The sequence below is a fragment of the Sinocyclocheilus anshuiensis genome, unplaced genomic scaffold (genome assembly GCF_001515605.1).
Source record: "Sinocyclocheilus anshuiensis isolate Anshui unplaced genomic scaffold, SAMN03320099.WGS_v1.1 scaffold75, whole genome shotgun sequence".
Taxonomy (NCBI): Eukaryota; Metazoa; Chordata; class Actinopteri; order Cypriniformes; family Cyprinidae; genus Sinocyclocheilus; species Sinocyclocheilus anshuiensis.
The window spans coordinates 643,794-654,431 of record NW_015549634.1 but is presented as its reverse complement, the minus strand read 5'-3'; the positions used below and the strand labels follow the sequence as shown (position 1 = coordinate 654,431).

Genomic DNA, 10,638 nt, shown 5'->3' with positions numbered 1-10,638 from the left:
ACGTTTTTTTTCTATTGCTTTTTGTTTGAAAAAAGGTTATAAAAATGTCAATAATTACCGATACCGAACGATATGAAACATTATATCATCGATACATTTTTTAGCTATATCGCCCAGCCCTACCGACACCTGTAGAAGATGTTATTCTTGGATCCGGATCCCAGAGTTCCTTTATCCAGACTGCCACACATCAGCTCACTGTTCTGGATCACCACAACTGCACGGAAACACACACGGGTTACACATGAACTTCACATTTTTATGAAATCTACACGTTTTAATTAAAGTTCCCTTTAAATGTTTTTTTTTTTCCATTTACATTTTTCAGGATTAATTTTTTTTCCTTTTTAATTTTTCTGCATTTTTTTTTTTCCATTCAATTTTTCTGTATTGTTTTTTTTCCTGTTTAATTTTTCTGCATTCTGTTTTTTTCCGTTAAATTTTTCTGCACTTAGTTTTTTTTCTGATTAATCTTTCTGCGTTGTTTTTTTTAGTTTTTTAGCATTCCGCTTTAATGGTAAATTAATATTTTGTGATCAAAAAGCAAGTCTAATTAGTTTAAATCACATATACAATTTTACAAGAATTTATTAAAAGTTTAACAAAAACTACATTTTTAGGGCACAAAATGAGGTTTATTTTTTTTTTCAAATTCCGTTTAATTTATCTTTATTTATTTATTCTGTGATGCCCGTTTTCATTTTTCTGGATTAATGGTTTAACACAAATTTATTATAAAAAACAGTGGTAATCAAACGAAGGCATAAATCATTAAAATTTTTATGAATCTCTTAAAATATATTTATTAAAATAAAATAATTTTTTCTTTTTGTGCACACAAAAAGTATTGAACAACAGACTGTTAAAATTAAAACATGGAAAATAAATTGTGTGATATTCACAAAGTTTTTTAAAGGGGTCATATGATGCGATTGTAATTTTTCCTTTCTCTTTAGAGTGTTACAAGCTCTTGGTGCATAAAGAAGATCTGTAAAGTTGCAAAGACTAAAGTCTCAAATCCAAAGAGATATTCGTCTGGCGCTGCTGACGCACAGCCTGTAAGTAAGTTTTTTTTTATATTTAAATAATTTGCCAATGATGATTCAAACACGAGTTTTGAGCAGTGTAGAGTAGGCTTGTTGTTTGTTGTTTCTCTGATTACAAATGCAGACATGGTTTTATGTTTACGGCTTACGCAGCACGATACGCAACGCAATGCGTTAAAACACAGTATAAGTCATTATAATCAGTGATTATGTCCCCACTGCCAAATCGAACTGAATCGTTTGAAACGGTTCATGTCTCCAGTACACACTAATCCACAAATTACTTAAGTTATTTGGTTTATAAACGTGCCTGACACTCCCTCTGACGCGAAATAAACCAATATCCCGAGTTATTCAGTTACTCCTAACAGTACATTGACTGAACTGCTAAAAGAGAACCGATGATGGGATGTGCACGAGCAGAGCAGCTGGACTGAGTCTCGCCCTGCTGCGAGACGGCATCACAGTATGTGAGGGGCGTAACATTTCCGTCACACGCTTGAGGTATTCGGCCAATCACAACGCACTGGATAGCTGGCCAATCACAGCACACCTCGCTTTTCAGAACGATGAGCTTTGTAAAAATTGACGCGTTTCAGAAAGGCGGGGCATAGAGGAGAAACAATAATGTACAGTATGTGGAAAATAATGTGTTTTTTGAACCTTAAACCGCATCAACACATTGCATTACACCAAATACACAACATAATGTTCTTTTTAGCAACATCATATGACCCCTTTAATATTTATTATTACTACTACTACTTTAATATATTTCCATCACAAATACTTCAAGTTAAACCAAACGTTTATTTTGGCTTTTGCCAAAATGGCTAAATTCCATAACATTCCGTGTTATTCAGGAAATTCCGTTTTCATGACTGGATTCCATGATCCTGTGCAGGTTTTCCACACTGCAGCAATCACAGGGACCTACAAGTGCAAGCATATGTGATGTATCTAGCGCTCAGAGCTGTCGGCTCACTCACAGGAATCATTGTGACACAGATCCTCCCCTTTCCCGCAGTACTGTTTGCCTTTGGTGCGCAGGTTGGCCTTCACCGGACAGCTTTTACTGGGTTTGAGTATCAGACTGAAGATCTGCTTCCCCGTCCACAGCCGGATCGGCTACAACAAAACAACAAAACTCACCGTCACACTCACAGCTCAACTGCATTACACCTTCAAATACTTGTGCACAAATGTATAAAAAATAATGTGCATCATCTTCAGAAAATGGTACTCATCCACCTTAAAAGGTCAAAATAAATAATGCAAGAGCTTTTTATTGTCGAATTATGTTATATATGATTTTACATTTTTGCAACCCTGTTGATTAAAGATTAAAATGTTATTTTCTAACTATAAACATTTAAGTAATTTAATAATAATTGATATTTTAATAATCAAATATTTTAATTGAATACATTTTTGCAACCCTGCTGAGAAACATTTGGATTAGTGCTGGGCGGTATACCGGTTCATGCCGAATACCGGTGTTGATTTTATCAGACGATGCGGCGATTATAAATGAGAGTGACTCCTGGTTAACATGTATTAAAAGGGGTCGTGTTTAGTCACTATTTAGTGTGGTATTTTTTGACAATATTCACTCATCATGACAGTAAAATAGGGCATTCTAAGTCAATATACTGCAGTATTTCCTCTCAATCAGTAGAAAATATGGTTAACACCCAGTCATGCATGAAAAAAAAATACCGTCATGTACCGTGAAACCGGTATAATTTTGAAAAATATCGTGATATAAATTTTTGGTCATACCGCCCAGCACTAATTTGGATGTCTGAATACAGATTAAAAGGTTATTTTCTTGTAATAAACATTATATTACATAAAAATTAAAAATGCAGAAACAATTTAAAAATGCTTCATTATTCTTTCTAATAATAATAAAAACAATAATTACTACTAATAAAAATTTAATATTTTATTAGTTGCAAGTAACAGAAATGTTTAATGCTGGTTTGCAGTTATTGATAACCTTATAGTGCCCAAAAGCACAATAAATAAATATACAAATAAAAATTGTAACAAGTTTGAACAGTTGAGGTTGATGCAGGCACTAAAATGTGTTTGATTCAGGTTAGAGAAGGTTGGAAAAAGAATGACTTCGATTGCTTGTCTTTCCATCATACTGTAGAAAAGCTCCAAATTATGTCACTTCCTGTTTTCTAACGTGCATATCCAAAAATCTAATCCAACAGTAAGAAAAAAATCTAATAACTAAAGTTAGACTGTTAGTGCAGTTATTACTCGGAGCAAACCAAAAACTCTTGAGAGAAAGCCGTCAAATAGCCTCCAAAGACAGAAATTTTCTCTCCAATAAAGAACTTTTCTTTTGTCTAAAACAACTCCGGACAGCCTTTATGAGGAGAGAATCAGCACCGGAAAACCTACAGGTGCAAATCTGTCATTTCTACCCATAGGGCATCAATTGTGACGGACAGAACGAGCGAAAGAGAGGTTCATCACCTTCTGAATAGCAGGAGGCGGGAGGGAGATCTTGATTTTCTCATCTTTTCCCACCAGGATGGAGGCGACGATCTGACAGGTTTTGGTTCGGTCGAAGAACGTGTCTTTGAGCGTGAGCAGGTACGCACCTGTTACACAAAACACACCTGAATAACAGCAGTCTAACAGCGCCATCTACAGGCGAGATGGAGAGCACCAGATGCTGGATTCTGATTGGCTCGGGAGGAAAACGCAGGCAGCACTCACCTGTCAGGAAGTCTTGAATGGCTGCGATCAGCGGCTCACCGTTTCTCGGAGTGACCAGATTAGCCTTCGTCTATGAGAGGAACACATGAAGAGGGGTTTATTTCATGATCGGACGCAGTTCAGACGCTCTGATCGATGTGGTTTCTCTCTCTCACCCCCATGAGCACGAGCGCTTCAGCTTTGGCCTCCTCCGTCTGCGGCAGGTGAAGGTTCATCTCGTCTCCGTCAAAATCAGCGTTGTACGGCGTGCAAACACATTCGTTAAAACGAAACGTCCGATGAGGCTTCACACGCGCCTGGAACACAACACAGGAGAATTATAAAGTAAGGGGCTGTTCATATAAAGGCACAAAGGCTGACACCAATTCCATGAATCCATTTGACTGATTCACAAGCTCTCGATTCATTTCGATTCCGATTTCAATTTGTCTGGATATAGGTACAGTACACAACAAATTTTATAAAGGAAAACTATTTCTCAACTACTATTGTAAATCACAGAGAAAATTTTAGATATAATCAACCAAAATAAAAAAAATTAAATTCTATACCAACATTTAAATTGCACACAAGGCAGCTGTTATATCAGGTTTTTAATGACATAATTGTTTACTTTAGAATTGAGATACTATTATAGTTTTCATTATAAAAAATATATTTGTATTTTAATGTATTTATATCTTTTTTCCCTTTTCATTTTTATTTAAAGTTTTAGTAATTTTGTTGTTTTTGTCATTTTTATTAGTTTTTTCACTAAGTCTGTATAGTTATTATTTTTATTTCAGTTTTACTTTTAGTCATTTTAAATACAAGTTTAACTAAATGCTTCCTCATAAATGTTCAAATAAATGCAAGTTTTTGTAATATTATATAATTTTACTTCAGTTAACATTTATTCAATTTTAAGTAAAAAAAAAAGTTTTTTTTTTTATGTTTCAGTTTTAGTTTGCATACTATTATAACCCTGGTTTCTACTCCAGTTTGTTGAAATGTAAACATCTAAACACTGGCTGTGGCTGTAATTAAAAACCTGCTTTCATTACAGACTCGTGCAAACATATATTAAATAATGAAGACATCACCAACCGCTAAAATAATGAATAAGTAAAAAAGTGAATACATTTATCAAACTGTTCCCCTCTAGAGTTGCTTTTTTTGTAGTTGACTATCAAGTTTATGAACTTTGAATGTCATTCCTGAGGTGACACACTTTTTATAAGCTGTTAAATAATGACTTTCAGTCCATCCAAAGATCAATTTCAGGATTTAAGAATCATTATCGGTTCATCAAATTAAAGACTGATTAAAATCAATTAATCAATATTGCAAGTCACTTTCTTTATTTCATCTGGACAATTTAATTTAGTGTAATTCCATATCATTTTCATCCCCATTTTTTTTTTTGATCAAATGAGAAATAACTCACGATATGAGCCATGATGCTGAGTTTGTGCAGAGACGGCTGCCGATTGAAGAGAACGATGTCTCCATCGATCATGTGTCTCTCAACCACGTCACCGTACTTCAGCTCCTGAGCCATCTTCTCCCGATTACCGTACTTCAAAAACCTGAAACACGCAGCCAAGACATTCACACGATTAACAAATGAAAACTGCCATTCACTCAACCTCACGTCTTAACAGATCTGCATGACTTTCCTTCTTTGTGGACACCGAGTCGTTTTAAAGAATGTATGAACAACGATTTATACCATCAAGCATTTCTGCGCTATAATCCTATAAGTGACCCTGGAGCACAAAAGCAGTGTTAAGTCGCTGGGGTATATTTGTAGCAATAGCCAACAATACATTGCACAGGTCAAAATTATAGATTTTTTTATATGACAAAAATCATTAGGATATTAAGTAAAGATCATGTTCCATGCTGGCTGTGGCTGTAATTAAAAACCTGCTTTCATTACAGACTCGTGCAAACATATATTAAATAATGAAGACATCACCAACCGCTAAAATAATGAATAAGTAAAAAAGTGAATACATTTATCAAACTGTTCCCCTCTAGAGTTGCTTTTTTTGTAGTTGACTATCAAGTTTATGAACTTTGAATGTCATTCCTGAGGTGACACACTTTTTATAAGCTGTTAAATAATGACTTTCAGTCCATCCAAAGATCAATTTCAGGATTTAAGAATCATTATCGGTTCATCAAATTAAAGACTGATTAAAATCAATTAATCAATATTGCAAGTCACTTTCTTTATTTCATCTGGACAATTTAATTTAGTGTAATTCCATATCATTTTCATCCCCATTTTTTTTTTTGATCAAATGAGAAATAACTCACGATATGAGCCATGATGCTGAGTTTGTGCAGAGACGGCTGCCGATTGAAGAGAACGATGTCTCCATCGATCATGTGTCTCTCAACCACGTCACCGTACTTCAGCTCCTGAGCCATCTTCTCCCGATTACCGTACTTCAAAAACCTGAAACACGCAGCCAAGACATTCACACGATTAACAAATGAAAACTGCCATTCACTCAACCTCACGTCTTAACAGATCTGCATGACTTTCCTTCTTTGTGGACACCGAGTCGTTTTAAAGAATGTATGAACAACGATTTATACCATCAAGCATTTCTGCGCTATAATCCTATAAGTGACCCTGGAGCACAAAAGCAGTGTTAAGTCGCTGGGGTATATTTGTAGCAATAGCCAACAATACATTGCACAGGTCAAAATTATAGATTTTTTTATATGACAAAAATCATTAGGATATTAAGTAAAGATCATGTTCCATGAAGATATTGTGTAAATTTCCTGCCGTAAATATATCAAAACTTAATTTATGATTAGTAATATGCATTGCTAAGAACTTCATTTGGACAACTTTAAAGATGATTTTCTCAATATTTAGATTTTTTTGCACCCTCAGATTCCAGATTTTCAAATAGTTGTATCTCAGCCAAATATTGTCCTATCCTAACAAACCATACATCAATGGAAGCTTGTTTATTCAGCTTTCAGATGATGCATAAATCTCAATTTCACAAAATTGACCCTTATTTCTGTTTTGTGCTCCAGGGTCACATATCTAGAAGCCACTGAAGTGCATCACTACTTCAATTTGTGATCTATTTTAGAGTTTGACAACCCTCAGCTGTCATGGTTTGGAAAAGAACAGCATGAGCATTCAGCTAAACATCTGCTTTTGTGTTCCACTTAAGAAAAATCAAGTCGAACTGGTTTGCAATGAAACGAGGGAGAGTAAATGATGACAGAATCTTCATTTTTGGTTGATTTTTGAACATAGAGTAAAAGGGGAGGATAGAGAAGTGTGTATTTGACCTCTTCATCTGCATGTGTCTCTGCTGAATAAAATTAGCTCCTGGGTGAAGATCAGGACCGTTACGCACCAGCTTCCTCATCAGCTCAATGTTGGCTTTATTCACCTGAGAGAAAACATACACACACCAGCTTCATTACAGCATATTTTTATTCCATGTTTTAATTTTAAAGGATTAATTAAAAGGTTAGTGTTTTATGCCTTCATTTGATTACCACCAATTTTGATAAATTTATATTACATGATACAGAGAAAAATTAAAACAAATGACAACAGAACTTCTGAAAAATAAAACATTTCATAGGGGCCTATTATTGGATGTATGTAAATAAATAAAGAATTAAAATTTAAATAAATTGAGTAAAAATAAACTGAATATTTTTTACTAGTTACAATTTAATTAATCCATTAAATATTCTAGAAAAATTCAAACAGATGACAATATAATTTCAGAAAAATAAAACATTTCATAGGGCTCCATTATTGTGTAAAAATAAATAAATAAACAAATAAAGTTTTATAAATTCAATTGAACATATGCTATTTTAATTTAAACCAATTATTTAAACCATTCATTAAAAATGCAAACGGAAAACACAGAACTTGGGGAAATAAAAAATAATAAAATTAAATTAAATTTGGGAAAAAATAAAGATTTATTTAAAAATGTAATTTTGGTTAAACTTTTAATAAATAGTGTTAAACTACATGATTCATGAGCTCAATTAACTAGACATGCTTTTTGTTTATTAAAATGTATTTTACTGGAATCCAGAAAAACTGAATTTGGGAAAAAACAGAACAGATTTTTTAGGGCCCCACATAAAGTAAACATTATTCTGCCAGCAGTTTGACTAGTGAAAATAAGTAGTTGCGCAGATCCACAGCACATTTCTGCTCTGACCTTCTCTGGGTAGGTGAGGATTTTAGCGACGTGCACCGGTACAGCGACCTCATCGATCCTCAGGTTCGGGTCGGGAGAGATGACCGTTCTGCCGGAGAAATCCACTCTCTTTCCAGACAGGTTACCACGAAACCGCCCTGAAAACAGCAAAACAAGGCAAGCTGATGTGACGCATCGATCCTGGAGGCATCCAATGTCAAAACAGCCCAATATAACACTGCCACTTCTGCAGAGACTCGTGGGAAAAGCTGGTGTTTAAGCACTAGGGCTGTCAAAAAATATTCGTCGAATTTAAAATAAAAATCCATATTCGAATGCAAAAACTTTGCATTCGAATTTTAGGTGTGGCAGCCTTATCAGCGGTGCACGAGATACGATGACCATGAAAGTGTCGTTGCATTATAATGTTTTTGTTAACCTATCCAGTTGAAGCCACTAGATGCGGCGCTGCTGCGTTGTTAATTACAAATATTGCGGGAAAAGAGAACATCAATGCGGAGAAGATCTTGTTTACGTCAAAACTGAAACCAAGCCGTTCACACAGAACGCATATTTCACACATTTTCTAGAGGGACATCTATCAGCGTTGCACTCGCGTCTCACACAAAAGAACAGCATGCTTAGAAACCCATGTAAAATTAATGCAAGTTCAACTTTGAAAAAACATCTCTCGAGACTTATGGCGGGGGTTTTTCCGTCCCACTGCAACTCGTGTTTTTAAACGAAAAATGTACTCTGTGTGATTGGCTTTCGGTCCTTTGTATTAAACTATGCATACATACATGATGCTGTTTTGTTAGTTGTTTAAGCAACTTAATTATAATTGGTTTATAAACATTATTTTAAACATTATGCACTTTTTTCACAGATAGTCGTGTTTTATTGCTTTGAATAAACGTGCATTATTAATATTTTGCTGGATGCGCCCTCTTGTGGCCTCAGAGAGAAGAAGAGAAGAGAGAAGCCAAAAGCTTTTCTTCACCCTAACTGAAATTATGCATTTTAAATTCGAATATAATTTAGTTTTTAAGCCATTTTGACAGCCCTATTAAGCATAGCCCTTGAGCTCTCAGCAGGTCGTACCCTGTTTTCCCTTGAGTCTTTGCACGAAGCCACGGGTCCATTTCTTGGGTGCCATATTGAGCGGGATGCCCGACAGCTCGCTGTTGATGTAGAGAGCGCACTGGAGCTGCAGGAAGTCCCAGTCCTCCATGATCATCTGCGTTTTGGCTCCTGACACGCGGTGCTGTGGGTGAACACAAAGACAGTTACACCACACTTTATTTACACATGCGTGCAGTGAGAAACAAATTAACATATAAAGCTACTGTATCATATTAAATATGCACATTTCTAAAGCCTCTAAATGATCAACAAGATCAAAACTTTGCTGGTAAACCTGTCGCACACAATCTACTACATTGCTTCTGTCGTCCAATTGATAGTTTAGAGTTTTTTATCTAGTCAAAGCTCTTTTAGTGTAATTGTACAGACGTCCAGCTTCAGCTGGTGCTTCACGTGTCTTTCTGCTGTCAAATCTTGACTGATTTTTATCAAGTAAGTGTCAGAATAACTGCAGTAATATCTCCAGATGAACACTTACTGGACTGAAGCAGCTCAGCTTTACTTGATTCTCCATCAATCATGTTTTAGAGTCTCAAATCTGATCCTCAGGATCTTTTGAGGAGCGTTTGTTTCCAGAAGCTTTACTTTCACTGTTCCTCAGCGGAGGAATGATCTTCACAAGCCTCCAGAACATCTCACATCTTCTGAGGAGCCTTTATTTCTTCAGCTCTCAATCACTGCATTATATGTTTGGATCATTTCAATCTCATCTTACGAAGACATATTATTGGAGTTATAGAGTATCTGCTCTACTGTTATATAGATCTCGTTGATTTACATTACAAGTGTAGCGTCTGGACCAATCAGACACACCATTTTTCATTTGATTTAACAAATCAATTATTCATTAGATTAACAAACGTTCACAGACCCCTCACCCAATAAACATACTGGGTGCCAAGTTGTCTGTGAACAGGGCCCAGGACCCTGGTTACCATGGCAACCCTGACACCAGATACATTTACGACCTAATGGAATGCGAAGCAGGGAAAATCACTGCATGTTCCATAGCAAGAGGCACAATGCACAGTAGAAATGGACTTTTCTACTAATTAATTCATAGGAAAACCTTTCTTTGAATGAACACACATACCCTTCAGGTCATCGTGTATGTTGTCTTTGAGATTTTATACTGTTTTATGCAGGCTTATGATCGAAACACTCATTCCAGTCATCTTACATATATGTAACCCTACCATGTTTAGTATCTATGAATTAGTCTTCTGATGATCTAAACGAGGGTGTATATTATATGTTGGTACATAAGCAATATATTAGTGTCCTGAGAATCTTTAGTAATTTCGATTCAAGTTCCATATGCAAATTACCATGCTTCCACACAAAGAGTCATAAAACTCCCCAGTATCTCAAAACTCCCACTTGGGATACCGGCCTTTCTCATTGGACAAGCCCATCTTGAGAGGCGGGAATCTTCTCCGACCTTAAAGGCCTCACACCATGTGACCCGCCCAGAGTCGGTGGTTCAGTTAGATGCTAAGATGAAGATGTGAGCAAAC

The 10,638-nt window shown here is 35.7% G+C and overlaps 1 protein-coding gene across 1 annotated transcript in view; it reads right to left on the bottom strand.

Annotated features, from left to right (window-relative positions):
- Positions 1–10,638, bottom strand: part of polr3a (polymerase (RNA) III (DNA directed) polypeptide A) — a 36,898-nt gene that overhangs the window by 20,422 nt on the left and 5,838 nt on the right. Inside the window, exons 7-15 of the mRNA XM_016448658.1 lie at positions 9,080–9,242; positions 7,997–8,133; positions 7,095–7,198; positions 6,090–6,231; positions 3,941–4,081; positions 3,786–3,855; positions 3,540–3,667; positions 2,036–2,174; positions 124–217 (exon numbers count right to left, since the gene is read on the bottom strand). Of these exons, the coding sequence (XP_016304144.1) occupies positions 124–217; positions 2,036–2,174; positions 3,540–3,667; positions 3,786–3,855; positions 3,941–4,081; positions 6,090–6,231; positions 7,095–7,198; positions 7,997–8,133; positions 9,080–9,242 (1,118 nt within the window). The remainder of the gene's footprint in view (positions 1–123; positions 218–2,035; positions 2,175–3,539; positions 3,668–3,785; positions 3,856–3,940; positions 4,082–6,089; positions 6,232–7,094; positions 7,199–7,996; positions 8,134–9,079; positions 9,243–10,638) is intronic.